At 38.9% G+C, this 23,833-nt stretch overlaps 1 protein-coding gene across 1 annotated transcript in view; it reads right to left on the minus strand.

Moving 5' to 3' along the window:
* LRP2 (LDL receptor related protein 2) overlaps window positions 1–23,833 on the minus strand; it is a 207,030-nt gene that overhangs the window by 120,521 nt on the left and 62,676 nt on the right. The window contains exons 6-16 of the mRNA XM_044242279.1: window positions 23,688–23,801; window positions 22,355–22,471; window positions 20,737–20,889; window positions 19,231–19,350; window positions 13,135–13,263; window positions 11,135–11,304; window positions 9,538–9,755; window positions 8,047–8,253; window positions 5,252–5,454; window positions 3,091–3,231; window positions 1,417–1,620 (exon numbers count right to left, since the gene is read on the minus strand). Of these exons, the coding sequence (XP_044098214.1) occupies window positions 1,417–1,620; window positions 3,091–3,231; window positions 5,252–5,454; window positions 8,047–8,253; window positions 9,538–9,755; window positions 11,135–11,304; window positions 13,135–13,263; window positions 19,231–19,350; window positions 20,737–20,889; window positions 22,355–22,471; window positions 23,688–23,801 (1,776 nt within the window). The remainder of the gene's footprint in view (window positions 1–1,416; window positions 1,621–3,090; window positions 3,232–5,251; window positions 5,455–8,046; window positions 8,254–9,537; window positions 9,756–11,134; window positions 11,305–13,134; window positions 13,264–19,230; window positions 19,351–20,736; window positions 20,890–22,354; window positions 22,472–23,687; window positions 23,802–23,833) is intronic.

A 23,833-nucleotide genomic window follows, 5' to 3' on the forward strand; every position in this document is an offset into this window, starting at 1 on the left:
CACTTTGTGGAAATTATTCATTAATTTCAACAGTTCTTGACTGATCCTTTGAGATTTTCTATATATACAGGATCATATCATCAATAAATAACTACTTTTTTATTTCTCTCTTTCTGATCTGGATGCCTTTTTCTTCTTTATCTTGCTTAACTGCTCTAGCTAGGACCTCCAGTACTATATGGAACAGGAGTGGTTGACAGAGCTTGCTTGCTCTTCATCCTAGGTGAAATGCCTTCAATTTCTCTCCATTAAGTATAATGTCAGCTATGTCTATATAGTACATGGCCTTTATTATATTGAGGTATTTTTCTTTTATAGCCACTCTGTTAAGAGTTTTTATTATGAAAGTGTGTTTTATTTTGTCAAATGCTTTTTCTCCATCTATTGAGATGATCATGTGATTTTCTTTCATTTTACTGATGTGACATATTACATTTCTTGATTTGCATGTATTATACCATCCTTATAGCCCAGGGATAAATCCCACTTGGTCACAGTGTATAATCCTTTTAATATGTTCTTAAATTCTGTTTGAAATATTCTGTTGAGAATTCTTACATCAATATCTATCAGAGGTATTGGTCTATGGTTTCCTTTTCTTACTGTATCCCAATCTGGTTTTGGTATCAAAGTAATGCTGGCTTCATAAAATGACTATGAAAGTATTCCCCCTTCCTAAATATTTTAGAAGAGTTTTTAAAGAATCATACTAACTCTTCTTTCAATGTTTGGTAGAATTCTCCAGTAAGTTATAAAATCAAAATACTGAGTTATGCCATCATTCACTAAGGTATCAGGCAGTAAAGTGTGATTTTCCATAATTATCTGTGATGATCATAAAGATATTAACAGAATCCAAATCAACTGAAAATTTATAGTAAATCTGTATTCCCATATAAACATGGGGGTTTTTGGGGCGCCTGGGTGGCTCAGTGGGTTAAGCCGCTGCCTTCGGCTCAGGTCATGATCTCAGGGTCCTGGGATCGAGTCCCACATCGGGCTCTCTGCTCGGCAGGGAGCCTGCTTCCTCCTCTCTTTCTGCCTGCCTCTCTGCCTACTTGTAATCTTTCTCTGTCAAATAAATAAATAAAATCTTTAAAAAAAAAAAAAAAACATGGGGGTTTTTTATTATTATAATATCAAGCCCCTAGTCTAGTCAATTAACCCATTACTGACTTTCATACTCTTGACTCTTTTATGTAATGTCAGCTTCTTTGATGTTATTATTATTTCTCATTGTTAAAAATACACTCTTAAAGGAAGTATTTGTTTTAACTGAAGTCATGGGAAAAGCAATGGATTTTTTCTGAACTGAAAGTATTTAGCAAGCTACGTAAGTTCTAGTGAGCACATTTTTAGTACTATTATTTAAAAATGCACAAACCATGCAAAAAAAAATTCTTAATGTATTCTTACCTGTGCCATTGATATTCTGTTTAAAAATCATGTCTTTTGATGTATCTGAAAAGAAGAGAGTTTTCTCCTGGGCATCAAAATCAATCCCAACAAAGAAAGAAGGATTTCCTGTAACTGGAAATATGACATCTTCCTGGGTAGACAGGTTGAATGGGATGCCACGAACAGCCACTTCAGACGAAAAGATCAAGAACTGCTTAACAGCTGTAGGAAGAAGAACACAACACAATTGGCCATAGCTTGATTCTTGTCCTCCCTCAATTCCAGAGAAATTATTTCTATATCCATAAAGCAAATTTTATAATTTTGAAAACAACATGAAAAACTAATCTGTCAAAAATATTGTGGGCAATCATGGGGAGAGAGGGAAGAAAAGATAAGCAGCTATGAAGGTAATGCAACGATTATAATCTTACTTCTTCTTGAGAAATTTATCCTTAAAATTTATTTATATAAAACATGGTCCCTGTGATCCATTTTATTATTAACTGAACTACAGAGTAATCTCATCAAAATTCTCGACTGGGGTTAACTTTAGAGATCTACATCATGACTCCTACTGTAGTTTTAAGGTATTAAGACTCCAGAAAGAGCAACCAGCTAAGTTATTTAAAAATAGGTAAAGGAGGGAAAGATGGGACGTGAAAGGAAAAACAGATGAAACAGGAAAAAAGGAGTGACTTTAAAATCAAAGAAGGAGATAGTAAGACTATGTCAGGAAATCGAAGAGAGATGAAGGAGATGTACCCAAGACAAAGATAAAAACTGCAGGAATTTAAAAGTAAAATTATTAGACAATGTGGTGTCAATATAGTAGGCAGAGACAGTGTTTTTTACGTGAATCTAGGAACACCCACAAAGTGAACAAAGTAGTTTCAGTTAGAATTAGAGAACTTACATTACCAAGCCCAAAGCAGTACCATCTGGGGAGCAAGAATTTGTCAAAAAAAAAAAAAGGAGAGTTTTCATAGGGAATAAAAGAAAACCAAGTATTGCAGGAGTGTGCACTTCGTCATCAGCAGAGGCACGGCAACAGCCCACTCCCGAGCAGATGTGTAGGCAACCCAAGAGGAGGAAAAGAAGTGCGTGAGGGAATAACTGAATCCCAGAGACAGAGGCAGATATAAAGAGAAAATCTGAGCTGAAAAGTGAAAAACTGGATGAGGAAATGGGCCATCCCAACAGTAAGTTCAAACTTTGCACACAGCAATAAAGCCAAGCGGGATGGAGGTGCAACCACGTCCCAGGAAGGGCAGAAGCAGTTGACTAGGAGAGGGTAACAGAAGGGACAGGAAGTACTTCCCAATAAAGGGAAGGCTAACATCTAAAGCAGAAAAGGTATACGTAGCAGAGAAAACTCAAAATTAAATTGTATGGAATTTCAAAAGCGTAATTTTGAAAGGAGACAAAGATTTCCAGAAGGAGAAAAGGGGAAAGGGGGTCCCAAGGAAATCCTAAATGTGCAATTAAAGGAAAGGCCCAAAGAACAGAAAATTACATCTTCGAACCCTGTGTGTAAAGGGAATGGTGCCCACAGAGGAAGACGCTGTCAGCTACCAAATGGTTATTCACCATGAAGGAGTAGGACAGGAAGGTGACCCAGTCCAAAAGCTGCACATACCGGAGGAGTATGTGCCTGCCTACCAGAGAGACAGCCCCGAAGGGATTTCTTACCAACGCAGTGGTGGTTATTCACATCCAGGCTGAAGCCGAGGTTACACCTGCAGCGGTAACCCAAACCGTCATTATCTGTTCTGTGGCTGAGGACACAGATGTGTTCACAGCCCCCATTGTTATCTCTGCATGGATTGCTAACTAGAGGAAAAAATACACAGGGTTAAATCTCAATTAGAAATGTTATGATTACCCAAGATACATGAAACCACTTTGAGCCAGGTACATGAAACAAAATAATGAAACTCTAACGCTACTGCTGGCTGCTGCTATAAACACCCCATTTAAGCTCTCCCACCTACCCTCAAACTGGTCGTGGCAACACACAGGATTCCCACAGCTGTGTAACTCTGGGAGTTCTTCTCCCCACAATAATCACATCTGCTAACCTCGGTGGTTAAAAACAACTGCCTCCCCCCAAAAACCTTGAGTGTTACTTAGACATTCATGAGATATAGTAAGTAGCTGTAACTCACTGGATGCGTGCTTTTTAAGTAAAGCAACTTACAACCAATGACTCTAAGAGCTAGGTATTATTATCCCAACTTTATAAAAGAGGAAACCAAAGTTTCAGAAGGTAACACAACTTGTCCAATATTATTCAGCAGCTAAACCAGAAGTCAAATCCAGATCTAAATCCAAAACCCTACAAGCCTGCAATATAGACCAGTTTATACTTCTAAAACACATTCTCAAAGCGGGACTCAAAAAGCTCATTGTACACAGGGCGCCTGGGTGGCTCAGTGGGTTAAGCTGCTGCCTTCGGCTGAGGTCATGATCTCAGGGTCCTGGGATCAAGTCCTGCATCGGGCTCTCTGCTCAGCAGGGAGCCTGCTTCCTCCTCTCTCTCTCTCTGCCTGCCTCTCTGCCTACTTGTGATCTCTCTCTGTCAAATAAATAAATAAAATCTTTTTAAAAAAAAAAAAAAAAGCTCATTGTACACAAAGCCTGTCTCAGCCAACAAGGTCTTAACTGCTTTGGAAACTGTCTTCTTAGCCCTTGACTTATTCTTTAAAATTGTCTCTTTACAAAGTAATAATAATAACAGTAATAAAAGAAAACAAAACAAGTCTCTTTACCTTCTCAGGTGGACTGATCTGGGGAAAACAATTTGGATGATAAAACTGGGTCAAGGGCAAACAGGAATTAGTAGCTCATGAACTGATTATTCCAAATAGAGACTACCAAAACGTTTTCAGATGTAGTACGTATTTTCAGCTAAAGTACAGTTTATCTCAGGATGACTACACTGAGATGAATATCGTTCAGTGTATCAGTTCTAGTGGTTGGTTTCTGTTTAAAAAATATATTTACCAACCTAATTAATTTATGGTCTTTCTCCATTCTAAAGTCAGACCCCACCACTCAATATGGGAGTTTTAAAGTAAAATCTGCCTTTCCCTGAATTACTCTTCACTGATACTGAACTTTCTATCCATACAGTTTATATTTCTTTTTTTTGTTTTGATGCATGAGCCAATACAGAAAAGAGTTCTATACAGTTGTAATAGTCCTGTCAATTTAAAACCTTGAAACACAAACAAGACTTTCTGTAAAATAATAGAAGACTAAATGGTGTCTAAATCAAAGTATTTCTTTACTTTGATAAGTCACCAGCCTATGAGACGACAAACACTGATGGCTATGACAGTCCCGATGCAAGTGAAGTCAGGTTTCATACATATTCAACAGAGAAGAAGAGGAAGAAATTGGCTCTAACAGTACCTTAAATACTTAAGCATGTTAGTTTCTTCTTCTAAGCCTCAGTTTCCTTAACCTAAATATTAACGGATTGAATACAAGATTTCTCCCAGTAAAATGAAGGTATACTATATTTTGGTTCGGTTCATTTGCTGTCCATCCCCAGCAGTTAGACAGGACCTGGCATATTGCAGGTGCCAATAAATGTATGTAAAATACATCTCTAAGTTTCCTGTAGATTTGGCATTGTAACTCCGAAATACATCAATTTTTTTCAGAAGGCCCCATGATCTATGCAGCCAATTTCACAGAGGTTAACTCTCTAGATAACCCATCATGTATTTGAAAATGCCACCCAGATCTCATGAGATCACTCATCATTAACATCCACAGCACTGAGAAAACCTTTCTACCAAGGCCAGTACTAAGCAGGATTTCCATTGTCCTGAGTATAGCATACCGTAGGGCTGCCTGAGGGAATGGTAAACAGTCACTCCAAAGGGCCTCAGAAAAGTCTGGTGGTACTCTTGTGGACTGGTATCTGTGAACTTGTTTGCCTTCATTACAGCCATCTTTGTCCAATCAGTATAGAATATGTAACCTTCAAACAAACTTATTCCGAAGGCATGAGGAACGAGTGCGCCTCCTTGGACTACTGTCTTCCTGTTACAAAAGATGTATATCACAAACTTTTTGTTTTCCTCCATTCTGATTAAAGGTAGAATTAATTCAAGTCCATGCCTAAAAGGCTAAGTAATTTATTGTTACAAGGATATACAGAAAAATACATTTTAAGATGTGGGTATATTTCGACCTCCATTTGATAGAAAGATTTTCATGTGGTCTCTTGGGAAAAGCCCTTGAAAATAAAATTCAGTCCCAGTCCTAGTTTGTTCCAGATTTTTTGAGAAATGACTGTTCTTTACATGCTTCTCATTCTATTAAGGTTACCCCACCAAAAGAAATAGAAAGAAAGAAAGATAGAAAGAAATGGCTAAGCTGTGAATATCATTTTGTAATCCACAGATGAAAGAGGGTAACAAGGGAATGTCAATGTCATAGCAGGTAACTTCAGCATATCTCACACTGTACCATTAACCATTTCTTAGCATCAGGAAGCAGGATAGTGAGCAGAAGAGTTGGACCCAGAGCAAACACACAGACCTATTCCTGATATCACTTTGGGAAACTGAAAAATACTGCTACCACTGTTCCCCTGTGCTTGATAAAACTGTCCACTCATCATACTTACAGTGGAGGTACAGGGTGACCAGTGCTGCTTTGGCAGAAGAAAAAGTAAAAGGTGCCAAGCAAGGGAAAGAAAAATCAACATGGTCTCCGTAACTACTTCTACATAGATAATAATTCAGTTAGCCACGTAAAGAAAGCAAGGTAAAGGACGATTCATGAGGGAAAACTCTTTTTTTTTCCTCTTTGCAAAAACAAAGACCCTAAAGAAAAATCTTAACACCTCTAAAAACTAAAAAGCACAACGGGCCTCTAAGAAAAGAACTGAAGATACTAAGGCTGGGAAACACATCAAAAACATGGAAGGAGTGGGGGAGAAACCTAAGGTGCAAAGTTAGCCCACACTTTAAAACACTTAATAATGACATGGTACATTAAGATTAGAGAATGGTTTCTCCTTTTCAGTTAGCAAATTCCAGAACCATGAATGCCACCTGCTGACAAAGCCAATAGGCAGTGACTTTATGATTTCAGCTGTACTCATGAGCTTTAATAGCTCTTTGATGTTTCTTCACAGCCAGCAAAGCGCTCAAATATTTCTAAAATACCATTGACTGTTAAGTTTCTATGCTTTACTTTAACCTTAGAATAAGAACATTTATACTATCTAAAATAATGTCAAAACATCTGTGGAAGAGAAAAAAAATTAGGAAATTTCTCATTGTTTTTGTATGACTTATTGGGTTGATATTTTCTCATTAAATTTTTTCACAGTCTCATTATAGGAACCAGTTTGAATGATGAGAAGTCCTAGTCTTAATACCCAGTCACTTCATTTAACCAAGTAGAGATTGTTCTAAGAATATGAAATCCAGTAGCAGACCTTGATACCATCCTTACAAAATAGAGATAAAGGAGGAAGCAAAACTATAATATTCCTTACTTGAGAAAACAATAAATTCAAGTCATTTGGAAAAATAAAATCGGCCAGCTTATTTTCTAAATCCACAAAGAGTAATATAGACAAACTTAAAAACCATGTTTTAACCAACTTTTGAAAATATCAAAAGCAGAGATACTAAAATAGTTAACAATTTAATTTACAGTTAACTCTCATCAGACTAAGAAAATGAAATAAAAAGTATGCCATATTTTATGTTCAAATATTCTAAGTATCTTTAAAGTATATCAGGTAAAGATAAAAGTCAGAATTTCTCTTTGAAATTTTTTTTAAAGATTTTATTTATTTATTTGAGAGAGAGAGAGATCACAAGTAGGCAGAGAGGCAGGCAGAGAGAGAGAGGGAAGCACGCTCCCTGCTGAGCAGAGAGCCTGATGCAGAACTCGATCCCAGGACCCTGAGATCATGACCTGGGCCGAAGGCAACGGCTTAACCCACTGAGCCACCCAGGTGCCCCTCTCTTTGAAATTGTAAATACATAAAGACCGATTAATTCCCACCAGCTAACGTTAAATAAATAATAAAACTTATTGGGGCAGCTGGGTGGCTCAGTGGGTTAAACTTCTGTCTTTAGCTCAGGTCATGGTCTCAGGGCCCTGGGATCGAGCCCCACATTGGGCTGCTTCCCCCTCTCTCTCTGCCTGCCTCTCTGCCTACTTGTAATCTCTGTCTGCCAAATAAACATAGAATATCTTTTAAAAAATATTAATAATAAAACTTATTTATTCACTGGGAGAAAATTAGTAAGCTAAAAGATAAAGTGATCTTTGGAGATAAACTATAAGGGACCCAGAGAAATAAATGGACGCAGGAGTTAATGATAAGAACGTGCTTTATCTGGGAGTTGGGGAGAAGTTGGAGAGGAGAAATCAAAGAACAAATGCTCTAGGTAATATTTAATGAATGCTATTATGGACCTGGAGAAAGTTAACAACAACCCCCCTAAAAAATGTCACTTAACACAAATGTCAACACAAAAGTCATTCAAGATGTAGTGTCAATCAACAAAGCAGTATTTTAATTCTGGTCCCTCTGTGTCCCTCTCCATATATTTTATGTACTTTCCCCCAAACTTATGAAGCTTAATATTAAAAAGTACTTCTTACCTTTGAATTCCATCATAGGTTACAGTCTCAATGTAATCAAAACGGGAGTCAACCCAGTAAACACGCTTTGATACCATATCCAGAGTTATCCCAGCAGGCCATCCCAGTTTTGTTTTTACCAAGTTTTTACGGTTGGTGCCATCCATGAAAGCCCTTTCCAACCTAGGTTCCCCAGAAAGGCTCCCCCAATCTGAGAAAAACAAATAACTACAAAAGACAAACAAATGATTAAAGTCAGTTATTTTACGAGTTTATCTGGAAAATGTTGCTTTTTAGGTTGCATGTTTGGATCAATGGAAATTTCCTCTAGCTGATTAGAGAACACGGCAGTATAGAACAGCAAAGAAAAAAATCAGAAACTATGAGGGCCAATCAGGAGAGTCAACAACTCCAAATAGCAACTATTAAAATGCATTAATAGAGCAACCTCAAAATTCATATCCATCTTCTTAACTTTCTCCCCTGACCCCTGGCTCTGCCATTCATTCTCTTCTTTACATCCAGGAAAATTTACAAATGAATTTTAAAATAAGCTATCAGGGGCGCCTGGGTGGCTCAGTGGATTAAGCCACTGCCTTCGGCTCGGGTCATGATCTCAGTGTCCTGGGATCGAGCCCCGCATCAGGCTCTTTGCTTGGCGGGAGCCTGCTTCTCTCTCTCTCTCTCTGACTGACTCTCCGCCTGCTTGTGATCTCTCTCTCTGTCAAATAAATAAATAAAAATCTTTAAAAAAAAAAAATAAAATAAGCTATCAAATCATTTCCCTCCTTAATTCCCCGTTGTAAGACACAGTCTAGAGAACATATCCATTATTTTCAAGGAAAGACAGCAAGATATTATGAAGTAGAAATGAATAAGCACCATTCACCAACCCGTCAGTAGCCTGAAGTTCACATAAACACTCTAAGAACCAACTTTGAAAATCTAGGAAAAAACTAAGTCTCCTGTAACTGCACTCAAATGTGGACATTAGGAAAATCTGAATTTACACCTGGAGATGACTGACCATTATCAATTCTGATGTGGTGATTCACACTGAGGTAATGAGGTATTATCACTGTCATCTCAATCCCAGTTTGTAACAGTAAGTGATACAAGGGATAGCTCCCATCTTCTTTCCCCTCTTTAAAAAAAAATGCAGCTAAATCATGGTAGAATGATCTTCTTGATAATGGTGTATCAAAAGTAACATTTAATTGTAACCATATGACTAGGTTGGGTCAGAACACAGAGTCCAGTCTCCTGGCCAGGCAAATGTGGCAAACACGAAAAATAAAATCCATACCCTAAAAAATCATGTATGCTTAGTACACCAATAGATGTACTCACTGAAAGCTTTTATGAATGGAGATATAAAATAATCATGGGTTTGAGAGTACAGACCCTACAAGAAATCAGAACCAACCTTTAATTAATCCAATGGATGTTTTACCTATAGGAAGAGATAAAGCTTCAAATATACTAAAATCAGTTTGTTTTCACATCACTTACCCAACAGTTGGGTCCACAGCAATTCCCCTAGGATGCCCCAAGTTTCCAGTTATAAGGACAATCCGATGGCTTCCATCCAAATTGGCCATATCTATGCGGCTGACCTTGGTCTCTACCAAATAAAGTTTATTATTAATCCAGTCCACAGCTAGATTCTCTGGATCATCAAGAGGAAGAACTTCTTGGATGTCTAAGCCACCAATGTCAACTGAAAAAACCTGAAAGAAAACCCAAAATTACACTTCTTAAACATTAACTGTGGCATTGTTTTCCTATATTCATTCAGTACAGCTACTTATGTTGTACCAATCAGACATCTAGACTAAATCAACAAATAAATAACACTATTTTACATCCTGGGCTACTGGGGGAAAAAAAGAGTTTAATTTCTTTTTAAGATTTTATGTATTTGTTTGACAGAGATTACAAGTAGGCAGAGAGGCAGACAGAGAGAGAGGGAGGAAGCAGGCTCCTGCTGAGCAGAGCACCTGATGCGGGGCTCAATCCCAGGACCCCGGGGATCATGACCTGAGCCAAAGGCAGAAGCTTAACCCACTGAGCCACCCAGGCACCCCAAAAGATTTTACTTATTTATTTGACAGAGATGACAAGTAGGCAGAGAGACAGGTGGAGAGAGAGGAAGGGAAGCAGGCTCCCAGCCAAGTGGAGAGCCTGATGCGGGGCTCGATCCCAGGATCCTGGGATCATGACCTGAGCTGAAGGCAGAGGCTTTAACCCACTGAGCCACCCGGGCGCCCCAAAAGAGTTTCTTTAAAAGAAATATGCAAGGCAACTATAAAAGGTTGGATTTTTTTAATATTGCATTTCTAATTCTTGGTAGCTATTAAAGTTTAATTAAAGAAAATGGATTTTTTGTGGAGGAAGTGATGATGGTTTGTTTTGACTTTTAGCTGTAATCAAGTCAGAATTGTTAATAATCCAAATTTGCAACTTTTATAAATTCTATGCACGTTACCACTTATTTGAATTAAAATTTTATTTACAAGGAAATGTAAGAGGAAGAAATAAAATGTCATAACCCTTTACAGTACTCTAAAATTTATGTTTTAAAAATCTCTGTTACATCACTCCAAGTTGCAATTAAATCTATCATACTTTCCAAATAAGACAGCGTAATGAAATTTTGGCTGTTAAACAAAATGCCATCAATATTTGTTACCCAACCTTCAATTACAGTTCCATTTAGAAGATGCAGGTAAAATCTGATTTTTATCATCCAAGGAAGCAGAGCACTTTTTACATTTTAAATGATCAAGTTTCAAAAATTACTACCAAATGTCTATCCAGTTTTGAAAGAATGTCTACTCTTTCTTTTAATTAGGCTTTTGGACTCCATTTCGAATAAAATTAAAAGTTGCTCAAGGCTAATCCATATAAGAGACTGCTTTGTTTAATAGGTCACATGTAACAGTATAGCATGGAAAAGGTGCTGATTAACATAAAATATCTCAAGGGCCTTTTTTGTTAGAAAACAAAAGAACTTTCCTTTCCACTCCCCCAAAAATGAAAAGCTATCAACACTTTGTTCTTGGGGTTCTATCAGCTCCCAAGCTATACTCCTGAAATTTCTAATTACCTTATCTTGCACAGTGTCCGTCCAAAAGACTCTGTGTAGATGATAGTGAAAATCCACACCCACAGCCACTCCGTGATTTTGAGACTGCACCAGTATCGCAAAGGTCCTTCCATGAATATCACCAACTAGCAAATCCCGACCATTGGAGAAGATAACGGAGGCCTGCTCAGCTAAATGTTAAGAAGGAAGGCATTATCACTCCTTCAAGAGAACAAACGTAAGTGTATCACCCTTTCAGGCAAACTTACAACGGATACGTTCCTGCCTTTTCAAATGCTTCTTCTATGTTATCTTACTTGAGTTTAAAATGAACTTCTGAGGCAGGCATATAGATGTCATTCTACCCATTTTACAGATAGGCACAGTGAGGCACGAAGATGCTTGATGAAGTGTCCAGAATCACAGTGAAGTTTGAACAGTCTACCAAGAACTCAAGTGCTCTGACTGCTAGTCCAACATACTTTCAGTGACACGGAGAGGAATACATCAGGTATTTTCAAAAATCCTCTATGATATGGGCATCTAACCCAGGAACTTCAGACTGTATAAAGCACAGAACGTTATTTTATGGATTTCTGGGAAAATCACTGTGTGAAAATATGGCAATGATGGATCCAAATAAGCTTTACCTACATACTCACAAGCATGTAAAATGATGCAGGAATATCAAGGTTTTCATTGCAGTCGTATTTGCAATAGCAAAGGATAAAAATGAAATGATAAAAAAGCCCATCAGTAGGGGACTAGTTAAATAAATAATGTACATCCAAAAAAAAAAAAAGGAATTTTATGCCACCAGGAAAAAAAACAATGAGGAAGAGATTTCTATGTGGATACACACTGATAGCAAAATACAGAACTGCATGCATAGTATACTCCTATAATCCGAAAACAGAATTAGATTCCTGAAACTAATATTACACTGTATGTTAACTAACTGAAAATTAAATGAAAAACTTGGGGGGAAAAAGAAACTAAAATAAAAACAAAAAAACAGACTTAGGTACCTGTATTTGTACATTCTGATTTATGAATGTAACAGTCTCTAGAATTAAAATAAACAATGGTTAATCATGGGAGAGGGGAAGTAGAGACAACTGGTCAGAGAGGAACAGAGATGGAGAAAGACATTTTTGTAATTTATAATTTTTGAACATTTGAATTTATTATCCTTTCAAAAGTAAATACATTTGCTTGTTAAAAATCACTTGTACCAAAAAGTTAGTAGACAGTAAATCAGGTATTTCTACACAAAAATAACCTGGAAATGGGCCATTCATCAATTCAATGAGCAGATAAATTTCAGGAAGGCCACCAAAGGAACTTCAAGATCATGTGTGAGGAAAAAAGGAAAAAGAAAAAAAAGGAAAAAAAAAAAAAAACTGGAAAAAAGGAACAAAGATCATCTTATCCAGAAATGCATGACAAAATAGGGGGGTGGGAGGGGAGTATCAGTTTTTAACAGATTTTCCCCATGACTTTTTGGTACTACAGTATTTAGACTGTTTCTAACAAAACACCCAGAATGAAGGCATTCCTCAAAATTCCAACCCAAATTTCAGAGGTCCATTTTGAATCAATTCTAAATTTTTCATAAACAATGTCAAAATTATTTCTATAGATACTTGTCACCCATGTTTGTGGTAAATTAATTAAAATGTAAATGTCCAAGTAATCTAAAATCGGCAAAAGAAATATATTCCACAATTAAATGTGGCAGCTGACACAAAAGCTCAAGACACAAAGTGAACAAGCAACAATATTTTTTTTAAAAAAAGACAAATGGTCATGATTAATCCATAAATTGGTCCTAATAATCAAAATACAAAATTAATGTAGACCCTTTCTTCTGGCAGCAGGGTCCACTCCTAATCTGTGATGATAAAACCCTACTATCCACATAAATGCCGATATTTCTTTTGTCATCTGTTATGGAAGGAGGATATTCATCATTTAAGTTTCCTGTTCAGTGGTATGCGAAGTGTCCTTAATTTACTTACAGGAAGTATTAGCTTTGCAATGCCGTTGATGCTCCAAGATGTACCCTTCTGCACAGTGGCACTGGTGATGGCCAATTCGGTCTTCACACATCTGGTCACAAACTCCCCATATCTGGCAATCATTAAAATCTGCCACGTGGAAAATAAACATTTGTAATTGCCTTTACCAGCATTTTTTGAGTACACTATGACAAAAACCTTTGACCAGCTATACAAGAATGTGCTGAGGCCCATATCTAAATAAGCACCCTCTCTGGAGGTAGCACAGATTCTAGGCATACAATAAAAAGTAGGAATTCAGAACAGGCATCTTCACAGTATAGAAAATCCAAAAGCATTTAAAAGTTCTTTTTTTTTAACCTACACAAGGATAATTTTACAGAAGATGCACAGCACTGCTTAGATTCACAGCCCCATGGTATTGCATTTTATTTATTGATATTAATAAATATTAATATTTGTATTAATACAAATATTAATATTTATTAATATCAATACAAATACTATTTCTTGTGTGATAAATAATTAATATTAATATATAAAATTATCTCAATAGTTTACAAAATAGCTGAATGAAAATATTTATAAATTCTTCCCTTCACCACTGTGCTTTCCACTGTAATAGCCACTCGTCCACTATGGCTTCTTAAATTTATATTTAGATTAACTAAAATGCAATGAATTCGGTTTCTTAGTCTCACTACATTTCAAGGGACCAAAAGCTACATGGGATCAGTGGTTACCATACTGGAGATGCAGATACAGCACATTTCCACCACTGCAGAAAGTTCTACTGAACAGTGCTGCATCAGAATAAATTAAGACCTGCCTTATATCCAACCCCTCAAGAAGACATAAAACTGTAACTGCAATGAAGTATTTGGAAAGATTCATTTCCCCAGCTAGGTGCCTTTCCTCTGATGTCAAAACTTACAACCAAAATTAAATTTAGATTACTCTTAAGACATGACAAGTATCTCCTCTTCTACTTATTCATTAACTTATTATTCATTCATTTAATAAGTATTCATTGAGAAGCCATTATATGACAGGGGTGTTTATGGTCCCAGTAGTTCCAGTTCAAAATAGTTCAGTAAAATTGACATACAAACAATACAACATGGGAGAGAGAGTAGGACAACGCAAGATATAAAGGGTCTTTCTCAGAGATCGTACAGCTTAAGGGGTACAAAGAATATCCTATCTTGGTAGACTGGTGCCAAATATTTCACTGACCCTCCAAGCTCACATCCACTCTTCACCCTCCTTCACCCTGTGGCCTTCCCTGGGAGGAAGACCATCACAGCCTATACCAACAGGTTCTCAGTCAATTATAATTTCTGAAAGCACTGTACCCTCAGGTCTAAAGTTCTCCACATTACTTGAATCTGAATACCCTTGCAGCAAATGTCAGCGTTGGGAATCGGGTTCTATCATACTTTCTGGATGGCCCACCATCTCACAACTCCCTAATTACAAAGCTCAAGAAAGTCCTGGGATCAAGCTCTTCCGATTTTCCCTCAAGACCAGATAGATGTAACAACACTGGCCTCTGTAGCTTTCTTTCCAAGAACTGTGACTAACAAAAGGAAAAAATTAATCCAATTTGGACATGATAAGGTGAAAGGCACGTGGGTATAAATAAAAGTCCCTTCCTGATTTATCTCTTCTGTGCCCTTGCCTCAGCCCTGAGAAAGCACCATCTGAGGCTTCGCCTCAGTAGAAACGAAAAGTACAGGATAGTCACCCTCAAATTCCCAGAATGTCATGACCTCATTTTGAATGCAAGACTGATGAGAATATGCTAAAGGGTCTGAAGCCACCCTGGGAGCAGGAGTTCTGATGTCAAGCAGAAGAAAACAAAAGGTGAAGAAGTCATAACTAGGAATTCGTGGGTCCAAGTGCCCGTCCTATCACATGGGCTACAAGTACTTAAACATCTGAATGAGTATAAAATCACTGTCACTTTTAATGACTGAGTAAGAGTATATTCTCCATTACGGAGGAAAATGAAGGGTAATTAAAATCCATCACTAGCCAAAGTGAAAACAAGAAAAATGAAAGTAGACTTGAGGCTTTTCCTGAGAATAGAAAAGTAGTGGAGGAAACTGTATAAATCCCTAAAACATCACTTTATAATAAGAACTCCCATCCCATTACCTTTACCTATTTTCCTTTTCATTCTTTGTTGCCTTGTACCAACAGATACTACTTTGAAAATAGTTCAAAAAACCCTTTTTAGCTTGGACCCCCCTGGACATCTCTGATCCCTCTGGCTGTCTGAAATCCCCCCATGCTGAATGACCTCCTTGCCCTAACTCTGCATCACGATGTCATTCCGTCACCAAACAGCATGTCCCGTCAATCAGAAACAATAACCCTGGGTAAACTGCTTCGGCACGCCTCAGAGGCTCCACGGCCAGGTCAAGACTACCAGAGGCAGATGAATGGTAGAAGGACACAAGACTTCGTGTCGGGATTACTCAATTTTATTCTTGATTACCACCGAGGCATTCACTGGGGAGCCATGTCTAAGATGACAGATGTAGCATAGGTTTCCAACACCTGAAGCCATGTAGAGTATTACAGGCATACTGAGAGTATCTGTAGAACTGAAATGCTTGGAAGAACAAACGAGAACTATTTCCCTAAAACCCCAGCTGAAACAAGTGTAACCGGTTTTATAATGTCACATATTAAAATTAACGAGTTCTCTTTACCAAGAAAGCAAAAGATAATCTTCTTTGAAATAAATGTGAAATAAACTCTAACCCAGCTTCAAAACTCAGGGGCAAAGAACACATCCTTGGAAAACAGGGAAGAATCACAGATCTCTGTAGGTGGCAAGGGGCCTAACACAAAAGCCCTCAAATCGCAGACTTTTGAGCTCATCTCCAAATGAAGCTAATGCACTAAAGTCCCAGGCACATACTGCAGGGATTAAAAATGTTCATTATGAGAGTTAAAACTAGTGACACAGTATCAGATCACACCACCTCTTCTTATGTGAACTGGGTATGTTCTGTAAGTCCTGAAATTATGCCGCAGCATAATACTGGAATTTTCTATATTACATTTATTAATAGGCTAAATGTACAAAAAACTTGTGATGACAGTTTTTCATTTATTTCAGATTGTAAAATGAAGTGGCCCAGACCTCTGACATACAAGTAGCCCGAGACACTTGGAATTTTTAACCCAAAGCTCATCACTGACTTAGACCTTGGGAAAAAAGTGTTGAAAAATGTGCTATCTAGATGCTAAAGTGCCCCCCAAAAAGAGGGGGGTGCTAAGAACAGGTTGTAGGGCATCACAAGACTAAACTGGGGATTCTGAAAGAGCCATCACTTCTACTGAAAAGACTTATCAAGTTCCAAATGCAAGGCAGCCCAGCCCCATCTCCTCTCTCAGGGCTGAGAAAGGAAAAAAAGAGAAGCTGACGGAATACTGAGAATGTGGCTTCTGGTATTTCTATTGGAATTCCTTTTCTATTAAGAGAAAGGAGAAATGCCTGGAGAACTAAAAGACTGAAATCGAACTGGCAGCTGGGTGGCAATGGGGGGAGGGGGGCAGCGGAGGAGCCTGACATTTGCCAAAGACAAAGGAACAGGCTCACACCCACTGGGACATGTTGCTTTCGCAGCAATGCGGGGCAGCACAGGCAGAGGTCCTGGCGTCAGAATACCGCTTAACAACGGAGGATATTCATGTGAAAAGTATTTTCAAATCACTTAAACACATCTCCAATGTGATGATGGTGACGATAATGATGATATTAGTAATAAACACAAAAAGTGTCCTGATTTCATTGAATGCCTGTGGCAGGTCACGCTCTTATTTACAAAGTTTTTAAATGATTAGAAATTGGGGGGGCTTCCTTAAGTATTTCAGAATTGTCTCTGAGGCTTCAGAATCTCTTGGGGTATCTTACATAAAGCCCATGTCGTGTCTCATAGTCATATGTCTTGTCTTATAACAGGTCTTCCATTCAACAAGTAACTGTATTGTTACTTGAGAGAAGCAATCAGATCCTGAGAGAACTTTGGGCTTGGTCCGGATACCAAAAACCTGAAATTGCCTCCTTCGAACACAAGGACAACCTCATTTGGATTACTTTACTAGATATAAGAGTCTCGTTTTTCTTGGCATATGACATATAATGAGCCCCATTATTATGGTTCTTAATACACTGTGGAATAAACGTTCTCCGAAGTTCCAATTTGTAAACCGGAGTTAATTTGTGTCATGAAATCTTCTTCTGGCCGTGAATAGTTATTTGCTATTTGATAATCAAGTTGGAAGCCATGAGCTAAAACTAAAGACCAAATAACTTCATTAGATTTATCCAAATTCAATATTGTTGACCAAGTTTTATTAATATTTTAGAAATTACTTCAGAAGAAAAAAAAAAAGAAGCACTTCTGTGAATTTATTATGTATGCCATGTCTGTTTTTGTTCAGAAAGCCCTGAAAAATAGCTTATTTCTAAGGAATATCAAAAGAACACAAATACCCTGGGAAAAATCTGAATCATCTATCTTTTGGAAATCCATAGATGATTACCAAACTGAATTTTTTTAAAGGATTTATTTATTAATTTATCTCTCTCTATCTCAAGCAGACTCTGTACTGAGCTCAGAGGCCCATTGCTCAGGCTTGATCCCACAACCAAGATCATGACCTGAGGTGAAACCACAAATTCACCACTTAACCAACCACCTAAGCCACCCAGGTACCCCTACCAAATTTAGTTTTAATGAATTATTACAGTTGCCTTCCAGATGCCTTTTTGACAGCACCAGTAAAAACAAAGTTGTCTCGGGGCACCTGGGTGACTCAGCAGGTTAAGCCTCTGCCTTGGGCTCAGGTCATGATCTCAGGGTCCTGGGATTGAGTCCCACATCGGGCTCTGCTCAGCGGGGAGACTGCTCTACCCCCTACTCTCTGCCTGCCTCTCTGCCTACCTGTGATCTCTGTCAAATAAATAACCAAAATCTTTTTTTAAAAAAATGAAGTTGTTTTGTTTTTTTTTTTTTTTTAAACCCCTTTGGACACTTCCTGCTAATAGGTTTATTGTTTACGTATCAAAAATCAGAAAGAAGCAGGGGCACCTGGGTGGCTCAGTCAGTTTAGAGTCTGACTGTTGATTTCAGCTCAGATCATGACCTCAGGGTCACGAGATCAAGCCCTGTGTCCAGCTGGAACTAGGCGGGGAGTCTGCTTAAGATTCTCTCTGTCCCTCTCCCTTTGCCCCTCCCCCACCCCTTAAAAAATCAGAAAGATGGAAAAAGAAATCATAGAACTAAAAATTCATTGTTCAAATCCTAAAAAACTAAAAACTGATACTTAGCCATAGTAATTCTACCATCATAAGATCCCATCCTGCTCACAGAAGGCCACAATGCCAGCTCACATCAGAATCAAAAATTTCCTAGTAGCAGAAATCATTCTTATAATTCAGATAAGAGAGATGTTAAGAACTATTTGGTACACCAGCATCCAATTCAATGCCAGCCAAACGAATAATGTTTGCCCTTCATCAAAGCTTCAAGTAGAGGTCAAAATCAGGGGAATTAACAAACAGCATGGCATGGGCACTGACAGGCCACTATGGTCAGCGGGGCAGTGAGCTAATGATCCTTTCCTCTTAGGCAACCACTCTTTAGTTGCTTGTTGGAGGTTGGAGCACCCTGGAGAAGAGACCAGGTGAGCAGGGTAGGATAGCTGATGGGTTCAGGCAGCGGTTATTACCAACCACATGATGTATTCCAATATTGAAAAACCAGTACGGCCACACCAATCCTGCTTCCGAACACTTAAGAAGGAAACATCAAAGACTTCCTCCTTCATCAGGCTGTACACAGGTATCCATGGAACAGGTCAACTCACTCAAAAGAACCACTCTTTTGTCTTGTGCCCCTCCCAAGTTTCTCCAACTTAAAACTTCATATTGTCCAGGTTTTCAATGGGGACTATGTCCCTCTTTGTTATAACGACGACCACTCCCATGCACAAGCATGTGATATTAGAAATCACAGAAGCCATCAGTGCCACAGCACTGTGACAAAACATTAGACACTGCCACTTGTCACTTACCAACACAGTAGCGGGTATTATTCGGGTCAACAATAAAACCTGGAGGACAGTAACACATCCCTCCGTTTGGTGACATGTGGCATTGGTGCTCACAGCTCAGCAGAGAACACAAATTCACATCTAAACAGAGAAAAACACTTTGTTAAGTGAATGGTAACCTCTGGACAAGACTGATGTACTTATAATGTAAGAGCGTCTTTTACCAAACCTAAAACCCAAGAAAGCATGTAGTAGAGGCACAGAAATGATCAGCCTTCAAGCCTTCCTTCTTTATTATGCATGAAAAGCTCAACTCATATTTTTAAAATACAACTCCTTTTAAAATTTTAACTGTGCAAAAAAAAAAAAATTTTAACTGTGCAAGTATAAGTCATCTTAAGTGCGCTTTACTGAAAAATCAGGTCATAAGTCTATCTTTTTGTCTACATAATAGAAAAAGTCAAGAATTCTCAAGTGACTGGATTGAGAATAACATTAAACATGTTAATCATGGATACTTCTAAACAACTTCTAGATAATTTATAGAGTGCACTATTGATGAAGTCAAGGTCTTAAGTTGTATTCCCTTACAGGACAGTCACTTGTCCACACAGTTGACAGAGTAATGGAGTATAGTCACAGAAAAAAATAAAAATAAAAACTAGTTCAAGGTGTATGTCTCAAAAACCAGAACCTTCTTTACTGAGTGCAGCCAGGTTAAAACTTTCCCATTAAGTATAAGCCAGGAAATAAATCTCTACAGTATCTTTAAAATCATGGACATTGCCATTAAAACCATTCTGCCCGAGTTTATGAAAAAACACCATGAACATTTTATAGCTCCTCCCATCAAGAGATGGAGTCTGTTTCATCAATCCATTGAATATGGGCTTGGCCAAATGATTTGCTTTGGCCAATAACGCTTTTAGCAAACATGACCTAAGAAGAGATTTAAAAGAGCTTATACACTAAGGTTCACCTTTTCTACTATCTTGCAGAAAGATATCAACCTGAGCTTTTACTGAAACATCCTTGACATGTGAGTGAGCTGGTCTAGGCCTTAAGAACTTCCTAGCCAACCCACAGAACTAAGAGAAATAGTAAGTATTTGTTTGTGTAAGCCAGTAAGCCTCGGGACAGATAGTTATGCAAATACTGATACTCTCTGTATTTGGGAATCTATTATAGAAAAACAAACATTGGGGCACCTGGGTAGCTCAATCAGTTGGGCATCTGCCTTCGGCTCAGAGCATGGTCCTGGGATCCTAGGACTGGGCCCCACATCAGGCTCCCTGCTCAGCCAGGAGGCCTACTTCTCCCTCTCACATTGCCCTTGCTTGTGTTCCCTCTCTCACTGTCTGTGTCAAATAAACAAAATCTTAGGAGGGAAGGAGGAAGGAAGGAAGGAGGAAGGGAGGGAGGAAAGAGAAAGAAAGAAAGAAAGAAAGAAAAAAATAAAGAAAGAAGGAAAGAAAGAAATCAATCGATCTTGATCTGAAAGCTACCCAGATGAATTTCCATACTCACCACAGTGTTGCCCTTTGGTGCTATTGTTTTCATCTTCTCCTCCTGGACAATCTGAAGTCCCATCACAAACATTTGTGATTGGGATGCATTTTCCAGACTCTGGACAAGCCCATTCACCTGGGTAGCATTCACGAATATGGTGACTACTGCTTTCTGCAGGGGAGGAATAAAAGAATCACAGGCCATATCATGGTGGAGCCAGCTCTTTCTGATCCATGGGTTAAGTGAGAATACAGATCAGGTAGACAAGAGAAGTCTACAAATGACCTAAACTGGTACTTGCTAACTCTACCACTGATCTTTTACTGGGATTCTAAGAAGTGACAAATGGGGAGCACCTGGGTGGCTCAGTCATTAAGCATCTGCTTTCGGCTCAGACCCTGATCCCAGAGTTCTGGGATCGAGCCCCACATCGGGCTCCCTGCTCTGTGGGAGGCCTGCTTCTCCCTCTCCCATTCCCTCTGCTTGTGTTCCCTCTGCTTGTGATAGAGCTGTCTCTCTATCAAATAAACAAACAAAATGTTTTTTTTTTTTAAAAAAGAAGTGACGAATGGAATTATTTAAGTTCCATTCTTTCTAAGGTAGGGAGTTCTCAGCCAGGTGACAGGAGTAAGAAGAGACATGGACCTGAATTATCAAACTAGATTATAACCCCTAGAAGAAAATTCAGTTATTTAAATCATGAATTACAGAACTAGACTTATCTAAGTGATGCCAAGATTCCTGAGTTTTTCATCTGTTTTCGGCTTTTTGGACCAGGGTGTGCGGTAGAGGGTTGGGGTGGGGGTGGGGCTGTTTAATTTTTTTTTTTTTTTTTTTCCTTTAGTGAAATGTCAACAATGTAAGAAAACCTGTGACTAACTGTAGGGAGACTACTTCTTGGACCACCAATACCAATGGATTTTCCCCAAGCATCACTCTCATTATTATACTTGCTTTAGGGTGTGGGTATTAGGAACTTCTGAACTGTTCAAGGTACTACTGGTGAAGGAGGTGATACCACTGGAATTTCCTTCTCAGAGAATCTTGAAACAATTGCCTGAATAGCTGCCTTTCCAGCAACTACCAGTCCCTACTACTTCCTCACATGTTCTAAGTAAAATAAGTCAACATGTGTTATAGAAGGCGGACAGACTGCCCCATCTACTTTACTTCAATGATAAGAGGGAAGAGATTATAATTTATACTGTAATTGAGTTCACTGTCTTTTTAAGAAAAGCTGGTGAAGTCACCTCCTTCTTCCCCACCAAGTTAATTAACCTACAGCCAATCCATAGATAGTTTCTAACATAGATAATTTCTAACAAGGGAAGTAGGAATACAAGTTCTGGAAAACACTTTAAGAAAATGCTTTTCAGGGATGCCTGGGTGGCTCAGTTGGCTAAATGTCTGCCTTCTGCTCAGGTCATGACCCCAGAGTCCTGGGATCAAGTCCCGCACTGGGCTTCTTGCTCAGAGGGGAGCCTGCTTCTCCCTCTTCCTGTCACTCCCCCTGCTTGCGCTTTCTTCCTCTCTCTCTCTCTCTCTCTTTCTCTCTCTGACAAATAAGTAATACTTTTAAAAAAGAGGCAGAGAGAGAAAAAGAAAATGCTTCTCAGTCAGAATCTCTCCTCCTTACCGCATCCGTTTTCATCGCTGTTATCCTTACAGTCGTTCTCTCCGTCACAAACCAAATTTTGACTAATGCAGTAGCCGCTGTGGCATGTGAACTGGTTGCCTCTGCAGGTCTCATAGCCTGGAAAGAAACAAGAGCTGCACTCCAAACACAAAAACTGCTTGGGAAAAATCAAAGAGTTCACCTCACGGCCTAAACGTCTGTCAAGTATCTTGACAGAAAGATGTGGGAAAGAAAAGGGGGAGGAGAAGGACAAAGAAGGGGAGAAAAGGAAGAAAACATAACAGCACCTTTGGGTCGAGGAAATTAAAACTCAGGTGCCTGTCTACGCTCTTCTCAAGATCACAAACAAGGTGGTCTGCTGTAGGCGGACACAAGAACGCAGACTGATAAACGTGCCTCAGGCATGGCGATGCCCAGAGCGCCCCTACTTTATCACAAGCAGCGAACTGCTATCCACAACCAAACGCTTCTGAGTCACCCGTTCCATGTTGTCACATTCTCTCTAATACACTCACTGAAAAAAGCCCAGGGGCCAGAAGGGAAATCAGGCATGGCTCATAAAAAGTTAAGAGTGATAATTGAAAATATTTAACAAGGCAGAGGTGCCAACCAATCAAAACGGGTGTGGTGACAAATCATACTATACTAGTAAATAAATGACCACAAAAAGGTGCCAAATAATTTTGTGAAATTAGTAAAACTCTCTCACAGAGACTTCAAACTACGGATTCCAGCAAAATGAGTCCAGAGTTGGCAACAGTGGGAGGCGGGCTGCACTGCAGGCAACGACTTGCGGGGAGAAAAAGTTGGGTCAGAGTTAAAAAGCAGAGGCAACGAAAGCCATCTGTACCCACAGATGACTTGCCTATCCCTCTATTTCAGTGCGTTAAGAATTTCAAAGTAAAGGGGAAAGCTGGGAAAAAAAAAAGGGGGGGGGAAAGCTGGGACCACATATCTTAGGGAAATTCCCCTCCCTTCAAAGTCCTTCTCTCACTCTCCTATCAAGGTTATCAGACCCATTCCTGAAGTATGGGTAATTTGAGAGCCAAGTGACATAATTCACCCTGTCCCCTTGTGGTCTAAGGAAAAAAAAAAAAAAAAAAAGCACACTGTCCATCAGCAATCCTTCAACTCTCCACAGACTCTTGGACGATAAAGGAGTCCAGGTCTACTGAAGCTACTGAAGCTCATGCCACGGGCCCTAAATGATCTTCTGGCTCCATCTGCCATCAGACATAGTTACCCTTTTGTTCAAAAAGAGTAGTACATTCGTCAGAAAGTAACAACAGGAGGACTCCTAGCAACCCGACCCAGCATAAGGAAATCACCGTACTACAAGAATGCTCATCGCTGCCATCTTCGCAGTCCAGATAATGGTCGCAGACGTAGGAGTGAGGAATGCACACCCCACTGTCGCACTGGAACTCGTGGTATGCACATACCTTAGCTGTGTCACAAGGGTAGCAAGGGAGAGCAGAA

This window comes from Neovison vison, chromosome 3, assembly GCF_020171115.1.
Source record: "Neovison vison isolate M4711 chromosome 3, ASM_NN_V1, whole genome shotgun sequence".
Lineage (NCBI taxonomy): Eukaryota > Metazoa > Chordata > Mammalia > Carnivora > Mustelidae > Neogale > Neogale vison.